General features: G+C 44.4%; 1 protein-coding gene across 3 annotated transcripts in view; it reads right to left on the bottom strand.

Moving 5' to 3' along the window:
- MDN1 (midasin AAA ATPase 1) overlaps nucleotides 1–27,943 on the bottom strand; it is a 2,688,524-nt gene that overhangs the window by 2,612,293 nt on the left and 48,288 nt on the right. For all 3 annotated transcript variants that reach the window (XM_069606482.1, XM_069606484.1, XM_069606483.1), the window contains exons 3-6: nucleotides 23,385–23,609; nucleotides 8,454–8,561; nucleotides 8,184–8,373; nucleotides 4,514–4,723 (exon numbers count right to left, since the gene is read on the bottom strand). In XM_069606482.1, the coding sequence (XP_069462583.1) occupies nucleotides 4,514–4,723; nucleotides 8,184–8,373; nucleotides 8,454–8,561; nucleotides 23,385–23,609 (733 nt within the window). The remainder of the gene's footprint in view (nucleotides 1–4,513; nucleotides 4,724–8,183; nucleotides 8,374–8,453; nucleotides 8,562–23,384; nucleotides 23,610–27,943) is intronic.

The raw sequence follows: 27,943 nt of genomic DNA, 5'->3' as shown, positions 1-27,943 counted from the left end.
ATACACAAATTATCCTAAGAACTCCCAAGTCAGGCACCGGCCCCGTGCCTGACCTTGAAACCGGTCTCTGTGATATTGATAGATGACAAACCACCTCCTTTTGAACCCTGCGAAAAAAGAAATCCTGAGTGATTGGCAATACTGCCCTTCTACCACATCCGCTCTCATGGCCCCCATTCCTCAGCCCACCTCCACCCCCCTCAGTGAAAAACCTAGACTGCACTATAGACTCAGGCCCGAGCCTTTCCAGTCAGATCAACAACATGTCAAAATCCTGTCACTACCACCTCAAACTTCTCAGACAAATTTTTCCCTACCTCTCCTACCCTAGACTTGCTGCAGTTAAGACTATTGTGATGTCGAGATTGGACTATGCAAACTCCCTATACCTAGGAGCCCCGGCATACCAGCTCAACAAACTACAAAGAGCCCAAAACGCTGCTGCAAAACTGGTCCTTGCACTAGGCCCAACAGACTACATCTCACCCACTCTCCAAACTCTTCACTGGCTCCCAGTCGGACGAAGGACAATCTTCAAGGCCCTATGCATCACTCACTGTGCAGTACACAAAACTGACCCAATATACCTACAGGATAAGGTTAAACCATACCTTCCTTTCCCGCATCCTAAGATCAAGTACTGCCCTCCTAGTGATTACATCCTCTAACTCAGGATCGGCGGATCCGCCTTCTCAACCTGAGCCCCAACTGTGGAACTCGCTTCCACCTTATATTCGACACACCAAAGAGTAGGACATTCCACAAAGCTCTAAAAACGTGTCTCTTTCTGTAATACCAACCACGTCCTCCCGAAGAAACGGAACCTAGCAACCCTACGAGTAATGTTCAATGAGATCCCGAATAATGTCATCCTTGAACACGCTCATCAATTCGCTAAGATGCAACAGCATACCTGAAATGCAGAATATCGATCTCCTTAGATCATAACTCCACGCCAACACTCTCCTCCCAGATCACTATGCCTACTCTATTCTCTACACCACCAATCAGAGTGCAACTATACCCCTCGATCAATTTGGCCTAGCTGCTCACATATGAACATTACCCCATGAACACCTTATCACTCCAATAAAAAAAAACACTGCTATACCCCATGACAAACCCGCCTAGCTGCACACAACCATCCAACAGGACCAACGCAGCCAGAACCCAGTCTGTGTTCACCCGCCTGACTGCTCACATTCAAAAGATCACACCTAGTGCTAGGATGCAGCTTCCACTAAGTAATCACATCAGCTGCACACACAACTGGTGCACCCAAGCACCCTACTCTCTCTGACCTGGTCTACGGTCCCCAAGGGCCTTCAACCTACCAGCGCTTTGAGGTCATACCAATGATATATAGAGAGCTATACAAATGCCAAACATCTGAGGAAAGCCTCCTTGCATCGGTGACGAATCCAAAACTACTGACCACCAGAGAAGGGTTTAGAACTTTAACAAAGAACTGTGTCAAGGAGAACAACTTCCTAAATTCAGTGGTGAGCTGAAGCCCACTGAACGTAATAGAAGGGTATGGGACCCAACGAAGCAAGTGTGGTAAGGGTCTGGAAAGACAAATACAAATGAGAGAGCAGATGTTTGCCTAAACTTGGAAGAAATGGCAAACTCTGTTGAATGACTAATATACCAGAGGAACCGGAAGGCACCAGAGGAAGAGAGCTATGCCGTCTGGCCCGGTGAAAGGACGATTCCCCATGGCCCAATGAAAGGACGTGCAAGTCCACACCCATTCCCGGAGAAGGGAGTCATTCTGCTGGTTCAGGATCTATTTACTTGGTGTGAACTTTCGTGGAATAAGAGACAGACATCAAGGGAAGGGAGTGAATTCCTCAGGCTCAAGAACTTTTTGGATAGTTGTCAAGAAGAACTCTCAGTATCCACAAGAAGTCAGTCATTCCCCTTGTGTGATAGCTTGTGTTCTTAGATATCCTTAATTGGAGAGTATAAGGGTTAGAGAGAGGTTTGGCTACAGGACGGTAACTATTTGACAGATATTCTGAGAGTTGTTCCTTTTGTTTGGGGCCGGAAAGGAAGATCGAACATCTCAAACATTTGTGAGAAATGTCACCAGTGTCAGCCTCTCTCTCCTGCCTCCTTACAGAGCATACATTACCACCATTTGCAATTGTCTAACCGTTCAACGAAAGGGTTCAAAGTTTCCAAGCAAGTGATTCCCCCTTCATCAGACAAGCATCAAATGCAAGGTCCAAAAACCAATGTAACAGCTAGGTAGGATGGTTTTGTGCACCTCCTTCATACCATATGCACGGCTACACATACAGCAACTTAAACAGTGGTTTAAAGGAAGGTGGTCACAAGCCACAGGAGTGTCGAGGATCTAATAGCATTACAAATGAAGTCATCAAAACTATGCAGTCATGACACGCTACAAAGTTTGACAGGGTGGAGGGAGGGCGCACTCAGTAGCCATCAAAGGAGGCACATTATAAATTCCACTTGTGTATAAGCCAAAGCACTTTGCTTGCAAGAAAACATGTTCAGGGAGACCCTGGGTGTGCACAATGGGTAACTGGACAACCACAGTAGACTCGTCCAGTAGTAACACGAGTGAGCATTGAACACAGTGCCATTCAAAACACATTTCAAGAAACGGGGAAGCCCAGATACAGGCTGGTCTGTCTCAAGTGCAAACACAAAATGCCAAAGCTTTGCATCCAGGTACCCAGAACAAGGGTGACTGGACAATGCATTAACATGGAGAGACATTTACAAGTGCTCGCCGCCTTCTTCCCTATGACCAACTGCCCTCCATCTCCTCCCCAACAGGACTGTTAGACCAGGTGGTACATAAGCAGTTATACAAACAGACTAATCTTGATCACACCAACATGGACATGACCAGTGCGTTACATCAATCTATCACAGACAACAGGAGAACCGCCAATAAAAAATTCAACCAACAGACCACCTTCTCACACAACACCACAACACTCAAATCCACAAAATATGAACTTGGCAGCCAGGGTCTCAAAGTCAGAGTTTGGTCATTCAAAGCAACCCTCTAGATGTTTGAACCTCCTTATGGAGAAAACAACCAAACACATATACATGGTATGGTAGCTAGTAAAAACAGTTTGTAACTTGGTATGCAAACAAATCTATTAGCCCAATATAAGCTAGCACCAAGGATATAGTTACACATTTACAATAGGTTTTAGATCTGGGGTTGATGTGCAACTCACCAAAGGTGCACTTGGTGGCTTTTGCCGCTTCACAAATTCCCAGCAGGAAGATGCATGGTGAAAAAATCCAGTGGTGCAAAAAGTCATGGAAGTAGTAAAACGTATTTACCCACTAGTTGTTGAGCCCACTCCTGCTAGATCTAAACACAGTCTGCACATGTTGAACATTCAACTGTTTAAACCCATCCATAAATGTTCCCCAAATAGCTAACCTACAAGGTGGATTTTCAAGGTAAGAGCTGCAAGCTTGGTCTGTAAACTAGCCTTGTGTCAAAAAAGACATGGTGGTGCTCATAACACCAGCATTTCTCCCCAAAATACATATGCAAATTCCATGCAAAGCAATCCATTCAACCCCCAGCTTCCTTCCAAAACCAGAGTCAAGGGCTGAAAGGGGATTACATATAGATGTACCATGTGCAGTATTGTGCCAAATGTGCAGACAAGGACAGTATAGAAAACAAGCTAGTTTTTCATACCTCTTTGCACCAGGACAGGAGGACCGTCATATCACTATAACCAGCACAGCAAGATGGATTGGGCAATGCAATCAAGAATGCTATACCATAAGTACATAATTTGTACTGCAGGACAAAAACACACATCTAAATAGTGTAATTTGCTGTGCACTTGGGTATGCCTAACTGTATCTTGACACAAGGTGCACCCATTTCCCCCTCACCTCAAGAGTGAAGCCAGACTTCTTTGCTACATAACCACTGAGTGCATATTGCTCAGACTTGTTGGACACTGCACAAACTACCTGATCAATCTCCAAACACCCTGACTTGAGAGATTCTGAAACATCTCCTACAGTGAGTCAAATAGGTGCCATGAGACCCTTCTGCCCAATTGTGAATCAGTGCCACTCCTCCCCTGGACATGTGCCTGAATTAAACCATTCTATACAATCAGCCTGATTTCAAACATTGCCATGTTACAGCAATTCTAGGCAGCATTCCAACCAACAGTGTGTCCAAAAAGCTTTAAAGATTCAATTCTGGTTGCTGGTTAGGGTTGTAAGTTAATTGTAAAAATTGATAGCTTTCCTCTGGTAAGGCATAGTGGGCAAATATGTGTTTGCAGGCCCTCCCAAGTATACACTTTCCCAAAGAAAAAACTTCAGTAGAGGGCTCATGCTTGTGGCTGATAAATGTTCAGTACCCGAGCAAAATCATAAGAGGGCGTGGTTTGCACCTTCATATACTGGCACACATGCTCTGGTACAAATTTAAATTCCTCCTCCCGCTGCCCAACCACAATTGCACCTAAAGCATTTGATTTACCTTGCTGTCTGTCTGATCTCCCAGTTGAACTTTTAGAATATCTGGAGAGTTGGTACGTCCAGTGACAGCAGATATATACTCCACTAGAGCAGTCTTCCCACATCCAATTGGACCTTCCAATAGAACCGCCTTCTGAAATGAGATTGCCATTGCAAGGCTTTGCAGATTTTTACAGGTAGACTCCACTAGGACAAGACGGCTAATAAGGTCCTGTAGAAATCCAGAAACACAAAGTTAAGGAAGGTTATGAAATGGTCGAAGTCAAGTATTGTTACACAGTTGTTGAATTGAACGCCATATCATTAAACTGCTTATACACTACACAAAAGCACTGAAGGCCAACTTAACAGTACAGTTCATTTTGAAAAGGGAAGCTATTTTTAGCCATGTAAAAGTAGGCCCCCAGCAACTAAACATTACCACTGGCACAAATTGGACATCCAAGTAGACATCTAGGCTTATTGCATTCAGAATTAATATAAACTACAAATTCACCCATTAATGTTGAACCATCTCCAGTGCAGGATATAGAGCACTCCTAAAAAAAGGATTAACACACTTTCCTTTGCCAGAGTTCTGACAAACATTCCTAAGAAAACAGTTAAGATAGATTTCTCTTTACAGCACTTTTCACTCAATTTTGATGAACCAAAAGGTTTGCCTTGATGGTTTAATCCGACTTGCTCGTCTTGCAGTGCAGTGAAGCCTCCATCTTCACTACACTGGGTTTTGCTCATTTGTCATGGGGAAACTTAACATGTTCTGCAGGCTGTCAGTACTGGGAAACCTGGTTTCCTTTAGTCTTGTTGCACAATCACTTTTGGTAACTATCATTGTACAATGCATCTTACAATGCAGTGCACTGGGGTACACTTTTTGTTTTGCCCTAGACTAACACTCAGGATTTTTGGTTCCTTTATGTGTGCCTAAGGGACAAGCTGGTGGGCAGCAGTCACTTTTTTGCTATTGTTTAGTGTGTTTTGTTTTAGCCTTACTGCATTTACTGCATTTGGCTACCTAATGTGGCTCATGTCCACAAATGTGTTCCCAGTCTCAAACTGTGTGGAACTTTGGTGAACATTTGGGCACAAGGCCCCAACCTGCAAAAAGAAAGTCTCTCAGCAATGGTCACCTCCTCTCATACACAAAGGACATGGGCTAGTCGTGTTATTTCTCAGATCTTTCAGCCTCCTCTCTGAAAGGAAGGGGGTCGGGGAGGTTTGTCCATAATTGACTGCCAGGTAAACTGGGTTAGAGCCAGTGGAACCACTTCGCACAGGCGAGAGAAGGCCACCACACAAGCGTACCCTTACTGGGACATGGAGGACCTTTATGGTACTCCTGCCCTAGAAATCATGAGGTCTCTTTAGGGAGAGAACATAAAAGAGCAACACTCAATCAAGGCTTGGGACTAAGCCCAGCTAGGACAATACATTAAGCTAAAAACCAATGATGTCCAGCTAGGAAAGAAAACACCAAAAATGGAATCCTGCCCTAACCAGCTATGCTTGGATGTCTAGGTTTCTGGAGAAGCACAGAATATGCAACTGTCAGTGACCAATGGGAGATGACCCAGCAAGGACTGGAGTCAGCACTTGAGTACAAAAGGACCACGCCTACTATCCCTAGCCCTAGCCAGTGCTGGTGTGCCGCTCATCTAATAGAGGCTAGATTAAGCAAAGGGAAATATATTCTAATTATTCTTCCCCCCCATTCAACTTCAGTGCCAATTTTTTCATGCATGATCGTATTCCAAGACAGGAATTACCAGTTTGAGCCCTTACTCAAACAGAATGTTAAAAATGTTGTATGGGATAATTGTCTCACAGTATTGTGGCAATAATTACTTTATTGGCCAGTACTGTAGGGTCAACAAATCCCTATTACAAAGTAAAAACTAAAAACACTAAGTGAAGAGCTAAAACTAATTTCCCGTGAAGATCAATGCAAGGGGCCTGTAAACTCTGGTTTCTAGGTGAACCCCTTATTTTGTGTCAGGGACTGCAGCATAACCTTTTTTGCAGTCTCCCTGTATTGGGAAGCTTCCACAGATTTTCCTTCTGCATGGCTATTCAGGATACTTGGCTCCTCCTCAGAGCTGCTGGAATGGCTGCAGGGCATATCCCCAAGTCAGGCGAGTAATCAGACTCGCCCGCCAACAGCTAAACTCTGCCCCACACATGCAAACCAGCAGTGGTCCAATCAGGGACCACTGTGGGTCTGACTCATGCATGTACACTATAAATTCAGGCGCAAGTATGTGGATTGGGACCAGACAGTCTCAGCCCATTTTTTGGGAGCCATCTCAGAAGGCAGACAAGCCCGCAAAAAGCACTCTTTTCCAGGGCAATTCAGGACCATAAAAGTATTTTTTTCCTGACCTGGCAAGGCACAAAGAAGGCAAAAAGACAAGGTGGCCAAGGAACAAACAAACAAAAAAAAGAAGGAACAAAAAATAAATAAAACTGGTGGTGCAGCCATGTTGGAACACTTTGTAGCCAAAAGCGACAAGGCCAAAGAAAAATACAGATAAAGGAAGAAAATGTAAACTGCTGCCACAAGTTTGTTTGTAACACATCTAAGATAACATTAGAGTGTATTCTAGGGTCATACAAAGGAAACTGCATTGGAAGATGCATTGTGCAATGATAAAAGGTTACCCAAACTGTCAACTAAGTTAAGACTAAGAGAAACAATTTCCCAGTACAGACAGTCTAAAAGACTAGTCAGTTTCCCCAAAACAAAGAGCAAAAGGCCAGTGGAGTGAAGACTTCACTTCACTGTATAAAAGTCAGGACATGGTGTAAAAACAAAAGCAAAACCTTTAGGGCTCCAAAATAGAATACAGAGGGAAAGTTGCTAAAAGAATACAACCTTCCCAACATCAAGTACAGTGGAAAAAGCATTTCACTACAGAGGTAAAATCTCACGTTCAGTCAAATAGGCTGGGGAATCCCAAAGAATGAAGCTGCAAAAGCAGAATATATGTAAAGCTTTCCCAGCAATCACTTTCATTAAATTCAGAAAACCCAGACATGGGAGCCAAGATGCAATATACTACTGGAGAAGGAATTCAGAGGAGATTAGAGAAATGGACAGGTGACATGGCTACAAGACCAGTTCCAAGAAAGATTCTATGGCATAATATAAGGACATCCTCAACTAGAGTGAGAAATATCCTGGAGACAAATGTCAAGACAGACTGAACAATGGCAAGTAAAACAAATAACCTACGTCGACAAAACAAACATTCTTCCACAAACTAAGAGGAGGAATAAACCACATTTTGATTAGAAGAGAGGGGAGCCGCAAAATGCTTACAGACAGATTGCAGACGGCCAGAATACACACTGGGGGTTCTAGGAAATCACATTGGGTGGTACAGTGATTGTACCTCGTTAAGCATTTATATACCACCAAAGTTATTTTAATGGGCTTTAATGTGTGATGGCCATGATTTTCCTGTAAAAACCATTCATTTAAAAATGAAAAAACTGCTTTTTAAAATGCTACCAGGTATTCAAATCTGGAGGAGAGAATTTTTTTTACAAAGCAAGCATTGAGGAAAAAAAATATATAGATCTTTTAATGTCTTCCTTGAAGCACAGGGACACCACAGAAACACAGACAAGAAGGCACTGAATTGTCAGTTTCATTTGGTTTACCATACCTGATCTTTGGGCATTGCCCGCTTTGGAAGCAGAACTCCACACACAGCCACTACCTTATCGGACAGATCTCCCGAGACAATCTGGCCTTGTGTGTACTGCACACTTTTCTCCCTGTGCCAGACCAACTTGTCAGGATTGGCCAAAACAAGAGCTTTCTCCACATTCTGCGTCTGCAACTCTTCCAGTGTCCTAGAAAGAGATGAGCAGGCAAACGTTTTACAAACGCAAACAAGCACCCTTGCTTTAACCCAATAACTTGTGATACTTACTTGAGCCTGAAATTTATCAGCTCCTCTGGGTTCAGTAACTTCTTGAGGAAAGTCTTCTTATGACCATCACTCATACATGTAACCAAGGCCAAACAGTTGGCAGTATACCTGAAAGAAATTAAAAGTGTTAAGTAAATCTATCTTTTCTTATTGAGAGGGCGCCGGGGAGTGAAAACTCAAGCAAGGTAGCAAGTGAACATAAAATAATAAAGTTAGTTACTTTTGGCACAACTTGAACGGTGTAATTCTCATATGCTTTAACTTTTGACATATTCTAGTAGGATAATAGAAAAAGTCAAAAAATGTCAGTAAAATATTTTACTCCATCGGCTTGGGAAGTTTACTTTTTCAAGTGTCAGAACACTGAAAATCTCTCGCCACAAAGAGGTAACAAGAAACAGAGTACACTAAATGGAACACAGTACACAATTGACATGCGATAGAAATGATAAACACTGCATCCAGCCTTCTGCATTACTTTCAACATCCCATCTCCTAGCAGACCCCCATAACTTCCCTGGGAGCCCATTCCATGGCATGGTTACCAGAAGAACCAATGCACATTGGTTGTTCATGCCCAGGTGGTGAAGGAAGGCTTCAAAACAAATTTGGCCACCTCTGAGCCAAAGGGATAATGGCATCACTGGAACACACATAAAATAGTGGCAGGATCACTGCATGGAGGCCTTATTGGACAATTGCCCCTCTGGAGGGCTGTCCTTATCATCTACCTTGCCTCTCTATCTCATTTGATCGCCTCCTTCTCTCCTCACTTCCAGCGTTATGCAGACGACATGCAGCTCTCCTTCAAGCTTCCCTCCACTTCCTCCCCTCTCATTCACGACTGATGGTTTTCAGGCATGGTATGCCGGTAATGACCACTGCCTTAATGCCAGAAAGAATGAGATCCTTTGCACTGTGACCCCTGCTCCCTCCTTCCCTCCTACTCTCTGGCTATCCTTCTTGGGCCCCCTCCCATCACCCTCTTGTGAGGCAAAGCACCATGGTGCATCTTCAACGCCTCTCCCCTTCTCTGCTCACATAGCGGACCTTGCCAAGAAGGTCCACTTTCAGCTGCACCCCTCGGAGGCATTCTCCATTTCTCCAGAGCTCCGGTCCTATCTAGACTGACTAATGCAACAACCTCTTCCTCAAATCTACTTAAATCCACCTTTCGTCCCCTTCAACTAATCCAGAAGAGGACTGCGAGACTTCTCCTTGGCATCAAGTCCAGGGACTACATTTCTCCAACCCTAAAATCTCTCCACTGGCTCCCAGTTGATGCAAGGATCAAGTTCAAGATCCTCTGCATCATCCACAAGGCTTTCTGTGGCCCGTGGCCCTGCTACCTCCACTCTCTCCCCAAATACCTCCCTTCTAGAGCCCTTCAGACTGCTAGCTCCAACTCTGTGCAGATCAGATGCTTTTCCAAGCAGAGAGTGGTAGGTAGATCTCCCTCTCCCGCAGGAGTCTCACTCTGGAATGGCCTCCATGCCCCTCTCAGGCTTAAGCCAGATCTCCTTAAGTAAGGCCCTCCAAACTTAATCTACCCAAACACTTGTTCTTCCCTTGACACCCCCCACGCCCACTTTAACCTGCACTTGCCCTACTGGGCTCCTACCCCCCCCCCTGCACAAGCCTGACAGGGGGTACATCACTTTTGAGCCTGCTCCAGCCCCTTCTTCACACTTCTTGTTACTGCACTTGCAAGATCTGAATGACAAGGCCAAGTGGAACATTTTTGTTATTCTGCATCCCTGTTGCCTGCGCCCTTTGTTTCGTCTTGAGGCACCATGAACCACCATTTGTTGTATAGACGCATTATAAATACCCAATAAATAAATCACTATCCTTTGACTTAGATGGCCAAAAGGCATCATTTTACAACCTTACCTCAATCATTTTCTTTCCAGAGGTAGAACCAACAGTCCCTGAGAGTGACCCTCATGATGTATGTTTTGAGCATTCAGGTCGCCCCCCTGCCTCTTAATCATAGGTTTAGTTGTACGCAATGGGCCAGAGGGTGCTCTCGCAGTTTCAGTGACCCCCATAAACCCCTCGATTCCACAGAAAGCGTGAGAGACTGCATGCAAAGATCTATCAGCTGCATCAGACAACATAAGTCATTTCAATGTGCCTGAGGCTGCTGCTAGTGGAGCGGGGAGAGAGCTTTAAAAATAAGTGGGGGCTCATCTGTGACACTCCTTGAATAGGAGGGAACGTGTTCCATGCCAATGTAGCACACTGTGCATGATGACCATTAGCCAACCCCGGGGGAGAGGGCACACAGCCCCTTGAAGCTCAGATTTTCTCATGACCCCAGTGGTCCCCACCAACACTTGCCCCTGATGCAGTTAGTTATCAGTCAGTCAGTGGTTGATGTGTAGGCCGGAGACTTGCTCTGTAGTTTTAATGCATATCCTGCCCACAGCAAACTGACACAAACCATTAATGGGTTTATCCCGGGAATAAGAGGGTACCAAGGCATTAGCTAGAGACCCCCGAGCTTGTACTCCTTGTGCTAGTGAATTCCACCCGGCTCCTCTGGCCAGGGTATCACCATGGGACATTACACCTCCAAAGATAGTGGCCTGTACAACCAAGCTGAGTTAAAGTGCAGGTCGTTAGATCTCAGTTTGGATTTAAAAAAAAATAAATAAAAAAAGTAAAGTGCTGAAGAACGACGCTTGTCTGTTCTTATTGGGCATCACTACGTTTTTTGACTTCAGTTAATGTTTACCAGATTTATTGGACTTGGAGCAAAACATTTCCTACATCAACGGTTGCTGGTACGACCTTCCTTGGGTGTGTTAATCTACCCATGTTTCTCCCCCTCCCCTCCACCTATGGAAATGCAATGAAAACGCAGAAGAATAACAGGGAGGGCGGCCATGGATCCGACCCTGCAATTTCCGAAAACACACTCCAGGTGACAAACCAATATACTGTCCTGTCCACTCGTTTTGAAGTGCAAGAGTAGCCACTTAAAAGCGGTCGACTGACCTTCGTAGTTCTGCAGAAGTGGCATTGCTCAGCTGGGCCCCCTCGTCGCCGTTAACTTGAAGTCCCAATCAACCGTGGGTCCGCACAACAGGGAATCGCCTCCCGAACATTCAGGAACACAAATGAACACTTTGAGCACCATTTGCTGGCCTTCTCAATTACCTGGACACATACTAGTTCCTGTAGGAGTTCAAGGTATCCCCAGACCTTCTGAAAATGACCACTTGCAGGCTCAGAGAAAAGGGCCTGAAACCATGGCTGTGCCAAGGATTGGGTAAGGGCACCAGAGGCACGCTCATTGCAGTGTTCATCTCTTACCTTGGGCACCATGTATAGCAGAGCCAGAGCAGCAATTCTGTTGTGAACATACCCTTCGCCGATAAACCTTCATCCAATGCCTTCTTGCACGAGCTAAAAGCGGTCAACAAGAAAACATTTTCTTGGGTGTTCCTTTGGTCCTCCACCCTGTCACAGCTGGAAAGATCACTCCTTAAAACAAGTATCTTGCCAACAAATGAGAGCACAGTCAATACTTCTAAACACATCAGCAGAGACCAAACGCAACAGATGTTTAAGGCAATGAGCCACAAACAAAAAGATGGAATGAAGGTCAGGAATACTGTTGCGCCCTTTCAATGCATGGGAACAGGCGGCAAACTGTACAGCCTATAGGAGGAGATGAGGTTTCCTTATGTGGCACATCTGCTCTCGGAAATCTTCAGGGAAGCAATCAAAGCCTAGCAAAAGGGTCTACAGGGAAGCCCGCAGGCTAATCTCTGCAGATACAAGTCAAAGGCTAGAGAACCTCAACTGCTCTTCTCGTCTGCAAGAAATGGCTGCCAGGAACCTTCGCTTCTGCATTTAGGAGGAATGCTGGCAGCTAATCATGGTTACTAGAAGCAGCAAACTGAGCTGTACGAGTGGATTGACTTTTAACCACTTCAAATTACAAGGCAGGCAGCAATCATAAGCTTTCACAGAAACAGAAAACAATGTTAGAAAAGGGTCAAGCCTATAAGCAAATTAAAACTGGAGATGCCTCTTAAAAGCTCTCAACCCTACTAGGAAGCATAGGCTAAGGGATGCACGCAATGAATGGCCCTAGAATGGAGAATGACTGAAACCCACTCATAACATCCCAAACATATACAACTTGTTCCAAGCAACCACTCAGGCCTTCACACAGTAGCAGGGGTTTTCTCGCACGAGATTAATAAATGGAACAAAAGGATTTGGGAATGTATGGCCCCTACAAAAGGCAAGAATATCATGCTACAAAGTAAAGGACATGCGAATATCATCATCTCTTAATGGCGAGGAGGATCTCGCACAAGACTGGGTCTCACCAAACCCTAAGCACTTGCACCATGTTACATGTCGGTATGTTCTATCGAAATCTGGATGCCTTTTGTTTAAATGCTATCTGGATGCTCGCAGTACTATTCTGCATGCACTTCTCCCCTTCCCTGCGCGATCTGAATGACGTAAAGTCTATCGTTTTCCTCTCCGTTTCCCACTCCTTGTCTTGTGGCGCCTAGAAACACTTGTGTACAGGTGTGTTATTAATGCCATATCTTGTAGAGGACTCTCCAACTACAGACCCATCTCCAACATCCCCTACCCAGCTAAACTCCTGGAAACATACATATATAGAACAACCCAATATTTTATAGACGAACATCACCTATTAAACCAGGCACAAGTAGGCTTCAGACCGATGAGGAACAGAAAAGGCACTTATTTCAATCTGGGATGATCTAAAGGCAAACACAGGCTCCAACAACAGCACCGCTCCGATACTTTTAGACCTCTCTGCAGCATTCGACACAGTTAACCACGACAAACTCATGAGACGAAGAATTCAGAATCGCTAACAACGCCTTACTTTGGGTCAGATCCTTCCCAACAAACAGAACAGAAACAATATGAATGAAACCCCACAAATCAAGCCCACGAGAATCATCATGCGGAGTCCCACAAGGATCATCCTTCTCGTCACTACTATTCAACATCTACCTGTCACAACTAATTAAAATCGAAAGACATGGCCTCACCCGTTACAAGTACGTTGACACAAATAATCTACAAAATACAAGACTCACAAGCAGACAACGCAACACTACAGAACTGCCTTCGTGAAATATACAACTGGATGAACTTAAACTCAGCCCAGGCAAAACAGAAATAATGATCATCACAAAAAACCGAGGACAACCTCTACATCCCATGGACAACCAAACTGGACAACAAACTCACTGTAGAGCCACAAGTAAACGCCCTTATCAAGAAATCTTTCCTTCTCCTGCGATCGGTTAAAAGGAACCTACCATTCCTCTCATTCACCAACAAAACTACTATCATCATCGCCCTCATCATGTCCAGACTAGACCACGTCAACAGCCTATATCAAGGCTTGCCTGAACGGCTCCCAAATAAACTCAACGCACACCAAATGTTCCTTAAACTAGCTAGAAAAGAACCCATCAAACCAGCCCTGAAAATGCTACACTGGCTACCCATCAAACAGTGGATCAAGTTCAAATCAATGTGCATAACCCACAGAGCAATCCACGACCAAAGTGCAGAGTTCCTCAGAAGAAAACGTAACGTACAGCACACTGCAAGGCCACTCTGATCCAGCAGCAACATCCGCTTGGAACCCAAAATCATACAAGAGAAAACGAGGATCCTCTTTTTCTCACCTCAAAAACCGGAACGCACTAACAAAGAACATACAGAACACGAGATCACCTAGAATTCAGGAAACTCCTCAAATCATGGCTCTTCACCCCATAACCAGAAAGAATGCCGATACGGACATACACACAGAGGAAGTAGGCCGAGTGAAGAACCTAGCCTGACTCCCAAAATCATCAACCCTTATAAAATAAGGACATACGGACCTGTAACATATCCACTTATCAATTTAAAAAAAAAAACACATCAAATCACTCCATAAAACACCCCAGATCAAATCTGGAGAGCAGGGTAGGACTCAGCAATAGCACCTGGCATCCCTCGAAGGCACAGGCAACAATGGACCACCAACGGTAATAGATGGGAAGGAGCGTGGATTGATAATGTAACTCCACTACCTAAACAGGGATTATGCGCGCCCCATTGGGTGTGCTAAGGTCAAACGTAGATTGAGGCCAGCCCCAACCCTGAAACTAGACAGACAGGAAAGGGAAAAGAAGATTATACCACCCAAGGTAACCACTGACAGTAAATAGACAGCAAGGAGCTAGTTAGGGATAATATAACGCCACTATCGAACTAGGGGACAATGCTCACCGAACCAATTTAATCTGCTGGAACAAGCCACGGTATCACCACAGAAACTAGACAATCAGTAAACCAAGAGAAGGAATATACCAACCCAGTATGACAACCCGATTCATAATCCCTGTAGTTTAGTTTATGTGACATACAACCCACTAAGCAAAACCTCAGATTTTTGTATACTTAATTCACACAAAAACCCACACAACCACTCTCACAGCAAACCGCACGGACTTCACACCGCAACAATCAATCAACAGATAGATTGCAACAGCACATGGGGACCCGCTTCGATCCTATATGCACACCAAAGCTCAGCGCACAGTGAAAACCGAACTGAAGCTGCCAATAGTACACCACCTCTCACTTTCCGATGCCCTCTTCACCCACTAACCCACCCCCCACTTTTTTCTTTACAGGTGCGCCTGAAGACCAACTCCGTTGGTGATGGTGCACTATATAAATACCTTTAACATTAACAATCCTCCTTTGTTGGCAACATGGCGCAAAAGAACATTTTAAAAATACTGCACCGGGAGGGTCCACTGCTTGACAAGGTTTACGTGCACATGAAAAATAAATGAATACACTTCAACTGGGATGCCAGTGCGGAAGCTTTGTAGACAACGGAACCTGCAACTACATCAACAGCAATGGACTTTAACAACTTGGACCCGAATGCTAAAAGCGCACACAAAGCACAAAGGCTTTTATGTCTTAATTCTTTGCGACAACCTGCATATTTTCTGACCGATTTTCTCTCCAGACTATTAGATTTTCCCTGCCAAGTGGCATGCTTTTGCCACTGCAACTGTGCTTGGAATACGCACAGTCACGCCACAAGGCTGCAAGGGGATGGGGCATCTCCCTTGTTTAAGTTTGTGTAGGACTACAGTCCTATGGTTGTTAGTGCAGGGGGACCCTGTCCCCCATACCATTTCCTGTAATTGTCTATCATTGTAGAGTGTGTTCCTGACAGGCCTTAGGACGGTGGGGGGGGGGGGGGGGGGGGGGGGGTAACTGAATTTTAATACAACTTATACTGCCACCACAGTGTCCAAAATAGCTAAACTCAGAGTTTACACCCTGTTCTGAAACACTGGCTTTGCTGGACATTTTTCTTCTGTTCAGAAGCCAGACTGGCCATTTATGGTCAAGCCTCTCTGCAGGTTCTGAGCAGATCCATACAAAAAGGTACCACTGTGATGTGATATGAACTGGTTTGAACTCTGGAAGGTGCCCTGGACACTAACGCACATCCCAAATGGTGTCATGGATGCATCTCGGCTGTTCCTCAGGACTGAGTAACCAATCGGTTTTAACAGTGTAGGTCTATCAATAGGTGGGTGGGAGACGCCATCTATTGTGTTGAGGGGATGTTTTGGATCCATTGGACAGTAGACCACTGAACACATGAGAATCACAGAAGAAAGCCGAGACACCATTCCAACCACCATTGCCAAACAACCTTCTCTGGTGAGGAAAGCTTCCACGTTTCTCCCCCTCAAATTAGTGGGCACAACTTGTTCACTATCCGGCATCTTTCGTGGTACCCTCCTGAATCCCGGATTCAAAGTCTGTACACCAGGACTGTGGAAAAAGCACAACCGTGTTTCCCCCTTCATTGGCTGCAAAATCATGGGACACTCGCTAATCATTCAGCTGCTGCCCTTACTCCTCAGGCTGATTTAGCTTGCTACAACATGGGCCCCACCATCCCCCAGTGAAGAGAGGTCTTTCATATGGATTCTCAGACCAGCTAAAGACGTTTTCCATGACCGAATCCTAGAGCAGAGAGAAGAATCACTGCCAGCTTGACCCATTCCTGCCCCCAAAACTCACCTCTGACCAGCAAACACTGGATCTAATGCACTAGAACCTTCCAGTTTAAGTAGTTCAGATCACCTCAACCACCCTCCGCCCACCCAGAGTCTTGACTGAACTACAGTCAAGTGTCTTCCCCTGAGGGGACCTAGAACTCTCTTGCATACTCTTTACTCGCAGCTTAGGGGGGACAGAAATCTTGCTGGTGAAACCTGAAAGTAGAAATCCTCTGTAGGGGTCCCTCTGACTCCCCAGATAGGTGGTCACACACCCAGATCGCAACACAAGTGCAAGCTTACCTGGATTTTAAGCCCAATCTATCTTGTTGTCCTTCTCCTGTCCAATCCTATACGTGATTTCGTATTACTCTTAAAAACACCCATAAGAAACTGGCTAAAATACACTAATTGTGGTTTTAGTCAGTGTTGGTATTTAATAAAAGTGTTAGACATTTTTGAAAAGGGTGCTGCAATCACTCAATGATATAATTGGAGCCAATTAGTACTATGGTTACCTGTGTTGCGTTTCAAGTTTGCTGTTTGTTCAGTAGGGACACCGGCCTGAATGTATATATTTAGGTGTTCCTTGGCAATTGCTTTTAAGATATATTTTGCCTTTGCGCAAGGGTTAAGACGAGGTCTCTGGCATTTCATAAAATGACTTCTCAATAACTTTGGAACACATGCGTGAAAATAAATCTGAAAATAATTCCACAGTAATACTTCAAGGCAGCCTCCTGTGCATGCAAACGTTCATAACTGTACGTCAACTGCTTCATAGTTTTAAAAAAAAATCTTTACATTAATCACGTTTCAGCTTTTAACATGGGGGCCAGGGGGTTTACCAATAGGAAAAGATTTTTTCGGCCCCAATATCTAAAAATTGTCAATTCAATTTTCGCAATTTTTGCTGGGGCCTATAGATTTCACCTGGAATTTGTGCACTGAGAAAAAAAAAATTGACATCCACTTTTGTGATATGTTTGCAATGTATCTTATAGGACACATGCACAGAATTAATGCACATCTTTCATAGAAACTGTACACAGAATGAGTTTTACAGTTCGTACATTACACAACATCTAAAGATTCACATCTAAGATAAGTTGCAGCTTACAAATTTTCGATTTAAGGTGAAGCAATAAATGTACCCTTTTCACAGAAACACCAGCAAGAGGAGTCGGAGCTCAGAATTTGTGCATTACGCAGTTTACGAAAACACATCAAAGTCAACTCTGATTTCTCACACACGCCTACAACACAGCAGGTTTGTTTCTTACATACAGGGAGGAACAATGCCCTTTTGATCACAAAATAACATACAATAGATAAAACATCAGATTGACAAAACAGCGACATTCTGACCAGGTTTTGGAGGGGGAGTAAATGAACAGTCACTGGGGACAATAAAATGGGTGAACTTAGATCGAATACGGACAACCAACATTAGACATTTGTTAGTGCAGATAGGCGGTACAACACATGCTCATACGGCGCATGCTCTTAAGCCCGCTCACACACGGACACTCCTACGGCATGTGCTCCCAAGACACGCTGCTAGAACACGCGCACCTACAACACTCACATGGAAGTCTGTTGACTTTGATGTCAGTTTTAAAGGGGGATGGAATAAATGTATACTTTTCATACAAACTGTACACAGAGCATATGAGCTTTACAGTTTGTACATTACACAATTAACATCTCCCAACTCATATCAGTGCCGATTTTGATGTTAGTTTTCAGGAGAGGCAATAAATGTGCATTTTCATACCAGCTCCAATTTACATCTTTTGAAAACCGACAGTAAAGTCAAGGCTTACTTAATTTTCAGGAGCTATAAGTTAAACAAGTACGAATTGGAGTGGTCATATACGCCTCTTATACATATTAAAAACACATGTAAGCCTTCATAGTATAGGAGACCTACAATGTATGAGTAGAATGGGAGTACATTTTATATTAAATCCCTACATGTACATTTGAGATTAACATGGTCTATAAGAACACTAACTCTCAATATGCGCGGCCCGTGTGCATTGCAAGAGCGTGCATGTGATCGAAACAGGTTATGAACGCACCCATGTGTAGTAGGTTGTCTTGCAGGATTATGCATCATAGGAGTGTGTTGTAGGCGTGCTTGTCGTAGGAGCACTTGTCGTAAGAGTGTGGTAGTAGTGCGCATCATATAAGCATGTGAGCACGTTTTGTACATCCAGGTTGTTTTACAAGTGGCCTGTATGTAAAAATCAGCCCAGACATCCGTTTTCCAATGTAAACTGCTTCATGTACAAACTGTGAAACTCCTACTCCTCTTGCTACGGTTCGTGTGAAAAGTGTACATTTATTGCATCACCTTAAAACACAGTCAGCTGTAACTTGCCTTTGATGAGAGTTCTTACATGTTAATTGTAATATATGAACCGTAAAACTCACTCTGTATAGTTGATATGAAATATGCTTATTCATTCTGAGCATGAGTGATATAGATACAATTTAAACGTTTTGTCTTAAATTGGCAGTCCATTTCCATACCAAAAATTCAGTGCACAATTTTGATATATTTAGGCTGACATTTTTCCCCCCTTTCTGAAAACCAAAAAAGCTGTTAAAACCACTATCAAAGTAAAAACAAAAACACCTGTATGAACCCGTTCATGTGCAATTCTGAAATGTTGAATGTGCAGGCTGGAAATATTACTGTGGAATATTTTCAGACTTTTAGCATGCAAGCATTCGAAACGAGAGGTCATTTTCTTGAACACCATAGAGACTTCGTCTTCACTTTAACTATGCCTTGCGCTAGCACGAAAGCATAATATACACACGTACATACACCTTTATACACTAGAGTGGTGGACAATGATTTCTGTGATCTGTACCTTACACTGATCTCCACTGCTCTTAAACCAAATTGAGCAACCAGATTGCACCGTTCTATGTGTTTTTGGCTTAATTCTGCCTGCCTCTACTCTCCGCCCTCTGCAACTCATCCAAAACAGGAATGTGAGACTTGTCCTTGGCCTCAAGCCCAGGGATCGTATCTCTCCAGGACTGAAATCTCTGCACTGGCTCCCAGTGGCTGCAAGGATTAAGTTCAAAACCCTCTGCATTGTCCACAAGGCCTTCTGGGGCCTTGGGCCTCAATACCTTCAACTCTCTTCCTAAACATCTTCCTTCTCGAGCTCTTTGCTCATCCACCTCCAACAAGTTGGTGGTATATCACCTTCTTCGACTGGGGCCTCCCTCTGGAACAGCCTCCCTGCCTCTCTGAAAATTGAGGCGAACCAACTCCAGAAGCATCTCAAGACCTTCCTCTTTGCTTCAACTTTCTCTCCTCCTCTCCCCTTCTGAACTCCTGCCTGAAACTGCACTGTCAGCTTGCTACCCTCTGCGCTCGGTCCCCTCCCCGCTAGTTACACACCTGCACTGCCCCCCTGGCAACCCTTGCACTCTAGGGTTGTTTCTGTATCCCTACAGCCCTGTACCAGCACGTGACACCCGATGTCTGCACTTACCTTTGCACCTGCCACCAGCTGCCCGCACTTATTTATTGTCTTTATTTATTACTGTTTATCCTATGTAATGCACTTCCTCGCCCTTACACTTCTCCCCCCCCCCCCTCCTGCTGCACTTTTTGGGATTTCAATTTCACCTGGCCTAGTAAGAACATTGTCTCAGTCTTCCCTCTGTTCCCCTCCCTTGCCTCATCGCACCATGAAACACTTGTGTATAAGGCACGTTATAAATGCCATATCGTAGCCCTTAACACTTTTACCGAAGGCGTACCCTATGAAATAGACACCAGTGGTAGCCAGAAAACCCATAAGAGCCTCAAAACACTCCTTCCTTTTAAGATTAAGCTGCTGGGAGGCAAGCACTAGTCTTACGTTTGGGCCAACTTTTGCTTGGCTCCAGAATATGGTGCTTTAAATCGAAATCTAAATGAGAAGTTTCCCAATCAAATGTTATGTAACAAAATTATAGTACAAGATAGCAGAAATGTAATGCCACTAAGTGCCATCATTTAAGTTCTAAAATGTAAACAAAAATGTAAGGGCATGCTAGCAAACAAACCTCAAGGAGTTACACCAAAGGAGGCCAACGAGAAGCAGAACAAAGTTCTCGCTTAAAGGACACAAGTATCAACGGATTCAAAGAAAACAAGCTTCCACAGTTTGTTGAGCACAATGCTATGACATATCTAAAGGATCAGGTGACTGCATCAAAGAGACTGGCTGTGGTTATCGAAGAGGTCAGAGGGGGCACCAAAGCGTGGAAGAATTACGTGAGACAGACAGACAATTTACATTCTGGTTACCTATTCGTATAAGTATACAGAGCTCTGCCTTCTTACACCAGTAAGAAATAAAGCACTCTTGCCAGTCACTTACCAAGTGCATTGGGGCTTGATGGATCAGCAATGTAATACAAATAAAATATTTTAAAAAATAAACCGGAGTTGGCCTCCTCCTCCAACCCTTAAGAAGCATCCAGGGATGGTCTTTATCCAGAGCAATAAAGCACTGTATCCTAACCAAGGCCTGTTTAAATGCAGTCTAACATCTGTATCACAACACTAAGATCAAGCAGTGGTTGGCCTCTGCCAACAATACCAATAGATTAAAGACAGATAAGGCAAGTCTAGCAAATACAATAGTGTCATTTACTAGAATCTGCATTCTAGGAACACTTGGCATCCTGCCCAAAGGTTGATCACAATTAGGCATGTGCACTTAAAAATCCTTTCTGTATTCGCTTAATCTTCCACCTAGCACTGCTGAAAAATTGCTGATCTTTGTCTTTACATCATGCAAGCAGTGTTGTTGGCACATTGAAGACACAAAGCAAATAAATCATAGGCAGCGAAGCAAGATGTTGAAACTGAAGATTTGAGAATTAATGAGTAAAAAAGGTGTACTTGGAAGAACTAAACACCAATTACTTTGACAGAAAAGTGGCCTAGCACTGAACTAGTAGATGGAGAAATTTATGGAGGTATTTTTGGCTACTAGATATTTAATTATTCACTCTTAAGAGGAGAACCTACGCACCAAAGGAAGGGTCGTTAAAACCAAAGACTAGAATTAAAAGGTCACATAACAAATCTCCCATTCCCCATGCAGAGAAAAAGATCACCTCCTCAAACGAAGCTGCAAAATGTGATGGTGCAGATAGCAATTACGCAACCAGGGTATGTGACATGCATCCTGGTGTAGCGCTGAGACTCTGGCACCATTCTTTAAGCAAAGCTTCAGCTGCATTTAGGGGAGTGTGCAGCTGGAGCCACGAAGAAATTCACACTGGATGATCAAAGGGTGCAAACAGACTTGGTAGAGCTTTGCCCCTGTCCAAATAAAGGAGGTATAGTCAAAAAACCTCATGTGCTCCATTTCCTTAAGAACTGGAATAACAAAACCATTCTCCCCCCCCTGGACTGTTAATGCAAACTTTCACATTTGATGCGGACAATATCCATATTCAGTTCAAATCTTTGCTATCATGTGATGTCCAGTGCCTAAGCGAACACAAAATAAGACAAATCAACGCATCCTAAAAATTCACACCCCTCCCTCTTCAGGATCCCATTTTGATGTTATGATTCGAAGCAAAATCAGAAAATACATTTCAATTATGGGCCGTTGTAAACATTAACTTAAGAGCGGATGTGGCACTGAATGTGTGGCTTTATCCCGAGGAGAACTGCACACCCTTCTCTGAAACTTCTGCAAATGTTTTTAGGTGCACAGATCGCAAGGAATGGGTCTTTTTCGCCCACAAGAAACGTAAAACGCAAAAGCAGGGATGGCAATAACTGAGAGCGTCTGCTTGAAGCTTAGAACGGTCATTGTTTTAAAGACAAGGACTTGGTGCTAGTTTTGACTCCATGGCAAGAAGTGTTACTCATGTTCCATTCCACCTGTGCTGGGATGTGCATAAATATTTATCTTATCCCAAATCCAATTAAGTTATTTTTTAGAGTGTGCAAAATTATTGAACAGATTATCCTGAAATGTAATACCTCAAGTCAGTTGATCCCAGGGATAACAAACAGAACCTAGCAGATTTAACATTTACAGCATATTTTGTTCATACATAATTAGAAAATTACAGGACTACATTTTCACCCCTATACAATATACTCAAATGCATAATGTGTTAATAAACTGCTGCACTGAGTCAGAAGTGGCTACTTTCACCATCCATTGAAGCTAGTTTGGATGCACAAAGTATAGACCCTGATCGACCCTGTTCTCTCCTCTACAGTTAGCTCCTGCTTTTCAACATTTTATTTTAAATTGGGGAAAAGTATCAGCCTGCTAACAAATTGAAGTCGCTCAAAATAGCTTTTTAGTACGGCAAGGGATCAGCAAGCACACTCGGCCAACCAACTCCCACAGTCATATTTGCTACCATGCAGTGCAAGGTCACCGCTTACGTCTGCAGTCGAGCAAGAATGAAAGTTTATCACACGGACAAGGATGCTCGGTTAACTTTTGTTGGGAGGTTTCAGGGCCATAGGTTCTGAAGAGCAGGGGTGGACTGGGAACTAAAAGAAGCCCTGGAAATAATTACTGGGGACCAAAAGAGGCCCTGGAAATAATGTTCAAGGTGGCCCCATAAGACATTTTCAGCAAGCCCAATGCTTTTCCTATGAGAAAATACCACCCAAGAGGCCCACCGGGAAATCTCCAGAGTTCCCTATAGGCCAAGTCCACGTCTGCTGAAGAGCATGCAGGAATAAAAGCACAAAGCTATTCCACTGAAATAAGTTGCATGGCAGTTGGAGAAATATTTTTTGGAGAGGTCAAGTGGAACTTACCATCTCACCAAAGTATCATGACTTCTCAGCAGAGGCACACACAAACTCCAGTCCCATATTTCACTAAAAAACGGGCGGCTGTGCTGTAGGAACCTGTAGGCAGCCTCCATCAGGTCTCGCAGCTTCATACGCCGGCGGCCATACCGGACCGTGCTCGCATCAGAACTCTCCAGGAACAGCCTTTGAAACACTGGCAAAGTCCTTTTAAAATACCTCAAGGAAAACCTGCAGTTATGGAGAGAAAAAACACAAACACGTTCAAGCCTTGTGTTAAAATACACTGCTGCAACAACTTAGATAATGCACGTCAAAAAGGCTAGGTAGAGACCCTACAATTGGAACAAAAACCCCAATGCTAAAAAGTAAGTAGCACACAACACCTCAATTAAGACTACACAAAGAGAGATGCTGGTGTAATCTGTATGGCAACTCTTCCCAAAAGAGGCGCCGGCTTCAGAGACAAATTAGTAGAAAATGGTGGTAAAAGAAGAGATGAGAAAGGGGGTGTGGTTTAAGGGAGAGGTTTTGCATGGCCACAGGCTACTCTACATACCATGTGACCATTCTCCATCTCATCACAAGGGAAATTTAAGATTTGTAATACTGACGTTTTTTCAGTCTGAACACAATTTGGCTGTTAATGTCTATGTCGAATCAATTACAGAGCAGGCAAGTTAGGAATGAACTACAGCACTCCTAATTAGAAGACATCCTTTAGCGACTTCTATAAATCAAAGTAAAATACCAAGTACTTCTCCAAATGCTGTTCCCCTGTCCTAACTGCAACTTGAACAAACGAGCAATAATACGCAATTAATCCTATTGTTGGGGAGAATTCTCCGAAATGTGCTAATTCCTCTCTACATTAGAGACCCCCAGCACTTTTGCTGGACTCTAGGTCTTTTGAATTTTCAACCTGGAGGGAGCAAGACCTTTTTTCCCACTCCCTCATGTATTTTATTGCATTTCTTTTGATTATGGAGCCTGACAAACTCCGTAGACATCATCTTTTTACATTGTGACACATAGCACCTTCAATGCAGTGAGACAGGGAAGTCTTCGATTTCCCCAAGGTTTAAATACCTTCTCAGAGTAGTGAAGTGAAATTGGCTTTACTTACATTTGTAACTTTCTAGACCGAGCACACATTTTACAATAGGGTGCTGGAGGGGTTACTTAGTATCCCCTTTGTCTAGTTTCTCATATGTTACCCTTTCTACGATTAATGGCTGGTAGCAGTGGTTTACTTTTAACTACCTTTGGGAGTTTTTACCGCGGGCTGCGTTCGCAGCTGCAGTAAGCACCCACGCATGCATGCCCATTTTGTCAAAATGGCCCCGGTCTTTTTTCGCCATTTCTTGTTGGAAAGGTCCTTCTTGAGATTTACTCTGCGTGCCAAACCACGTTTGGTCCCTTTGTTGGTTTTGTCTTTGGCGGGATTCACAAGTGGTTAGGGAGAATTCTCTGTTTAGGCTGAATTTCCTAACCTAGTGAGTCCCCCAGCAGCTTTGCTGGATTTTTGGGGTTTATTTTTTTCTCCTGCCAAGAGTGAGACTCTTTTACCCTCACTCTTGGGCATGATTTAAGTGTGTTCCTTTGAATCTAAATGTGTTTAATGGGCTATGGGGTCTTTTACTCCATAGGGGTTCATGTGTTTTTGTGATGTGTGTTACACAGCACCCTCAGTGCAGTGACACAGGGGTGTCATAGTGACCCTCCAGTATAGACTCCATACCCTGGGACTGACTACTGTCTCCCAGGGCATGTAAAGTCACCACTGACTTCTACTAGTCTTAAATTCTGAACAGAACCAGTACAACTCATCATATTGTGGACGTACTGGCTGGGGCAATTCAATTGGCCCGGGGTCTGTTAGTCAAGGGGGCACGTCTCCATCCCCCCCCCGATCGAGTTTTGGCTGGTGGTAGTGGATACTACTTTTTATATTCAACCACGAATATTTTCCTATGGGATATCCCATTGTTTTAGGCTACTATCTTCATTTAATTATTTACGGTAGCCTCCAACATACCGCCGGTTTATTTAATTATTAATTCTCCGGTTGGTATTTTTTGCCAAAACTCGGTTCTAAAATGGCGTTTGTTCTCTTCTGTGACTCCAACCCAAGTCGAGCCCTTTGTTCCACTTTTTGGAGGGCTTCTCCACAGAAGCCCTCCAAAGTGGTGCCACTCTGTCTGGGGTACTTAGGAGGGGTGGAGGGGAATTTAGGCACCCTGGACTGAGTTGCCTAGGCAACTCAAGTCGCACTCCGTCCTGATTGGCCCAAGTGGTAAGCCGGCCGGCTCACCACTTAGCATGTTTGAGTGACAGCTAGGCTGAGTGAATGGGGGTTTTCTGCATAAAAGCAGGGCTTTGGGGACTGGAACTTCAGAAGTCGCCACAGGACCATAAGAATCCGACGAGGGAGAAGCTGAACCGACCTGCCGCGACACCACCACCGGTGGAGCCCTGCTGGACCGTCTCACCACTTTTCCCAATGACAGAGGAGATCTCCCGCCAGAGAGTCTTCTTCCTTGGACTGGTGGGGATAACCAGTTTCACCGTCTTTTCGTCTTCCCGACGTACCTCGTGGCCGCCCGCCACAGGACCTAAGAATCCGACGAGGGAGAAGCTGAACCGACCTGCCGCGACACCACCACCGGTGGAGCCCTGCTGGACCGTCTCACCACTTTTCCCAATGACAGAGGAGATCTCCCCCCAGAGAGTCTTCTTCCTTTGACTGGTGGGGATAACCAGTTTCACCGTCTTTTCGTCTTCCCGACGTACCTCGTGGCCGCCTTGCCTGTGCCAAGCAACCGGGATACCACGTTTTACCACGACCGCGAAACAAAGGTACCACCTTTAACCGGAAAACTCTGCGGCTGGTTGCTTCCCTGGTAGTGCAACGACCTTCATCTTTCCTCCAAGTCGAGATCTTCTCTTCCCCTGGACGGCGACGCAACTTGCACCCACTGCCAGGAACAACTGCCACCGCTGGAGGATCCTTCCCACTTAAGGTACCGTGTCCCGCCTGGCTTCCCTTGCTACCAACTGTACGGGATAGATTTAGCCCCCGGCTTTCGAACCTGGGTTAGCCTGGGACACCCTGGCTAAACTTTCCTAAGCCCCTCTAAACTCTTTGTGAACCCTCTGCAAGACTTTCTAAGCCTAGTGTAACTGTGATCTTGGGCACATTTGTGCTCTGCTCTCTCGAAGAGTGGCCCAGCCTTTGGACTTTGGCTCACTAGTGACTTTTTGCTCTTCTGTCTTGCTAACAGTGTTCCTGAACCTTAGAGTGGTGTACCTTTCCATATTCTGTCTTTTTCCACTCCCTTTCTCACAAACTTATTGGAGTGCCATCTAGTTAAGCGCTCACCTCTGTATGAAAATAAGTGGTGTTTTACTGTGCCTTATCTGATGAGGAAAAAGGGGTGTATATATTTGTGATGAGGACATAGTAGCGGCCACTATTGAACAAGACAGGAGGGACGAGGGGGTATCTATTATCAACCCAATTCATGTAATACACCGACTGAAGAACATGAATGAGCAAGAGACTACATCTCCCAGAATGCCTCAACAGGCTAATGTAAGACTAATCAAAGCGCAACCAAAAATAAGGGAAACGGGAGAAGAAAAGACACCAATAATACATGACAGCACGTCCCACTACACACATAACCAAAATGAAAGACAGGAAAAGAAAATAGGCAACAGACAGAAAAGACGAAAAGCCACGTTTCCATACACTGGGGGTTTTGGGCAATCAGGGGTTAAAAACGAAACTGACTCCATAAGGTTGAAGCCGGGAGGAGAGGCATTAGCATCAGGTGTGAAGAGCCCCGGGCTAAAACGGCCCAACACTAATTACTTGGGAGGAGGCACATCGGCGTTAAAAGCACCCAAAAACGTTTTACTTTGTCTCTCGCTTTGCAGGAGTGGAACGAGGCTGACGGAGTGGGCTCTGAATGGGACGAGACCATTAACCCATATCGGTGGGCATATTAGAAGGAAAAGGAATTCTCACCGGAGTGCCCCGTACCGATCCTGCAGTCACTCCCGACTGCCCAGCTGCTGAAGGCGCCTGACGAGAAAGGAATCTCAAGGCGGAAAAAGGGAAAAGTTTTGTTTATTTAGCGAATTGCAGCCCGAGGACAGCGCAGAACGGCTGTGTCCAGGAACCTGTAGCAGAGCGTGGAGGAGAGGCTCTGAACCATTCAAGCGTGGACTGAAAACGCTTGAACCCCTAACACATGTTGCATCAAGGAGGACTTTTACTCCGATGGTTTGCAAGGAACGAAAGGCAAGGAAAGCTACCAGTCCTGTGTGTGTTTCCACGTTATGAGCTGCATTTAGTTGAGAACATTGTAAGTTTAAGCTACACGTTATAATTCGTCATTTTTGGAAGAACGAATTTGCCATTCTTGAGTTTTGTGTTACGAGCAGCCTGGAAGACCCATTATTTTATTTTGCCTTATTACCTTTGCTGAAGTTTCTGGTTATACCCGAACTGATTAACCCTTGGTCTGCTGCACAAATAAAACCTCATTTGTTACCTT

Source organism: Ambystoma mexicanum, chromosome 4p (genome assembly GCF_040938575.1).
Source record: "Ambystoma mexicanum isolate Mex_15411 chromosome 4p, UKY_AmexF1_1, whole genome shotgun sequence".
NCBI lineage: Eukaryota > Metazoa > Chordata > Amphibia > Caudata > Ambystomatidae > Ambystoma > Ambystoma mexicanum.
This window is presented reverse-complemented; position numbering and strand designations above follow the sequence as displayed.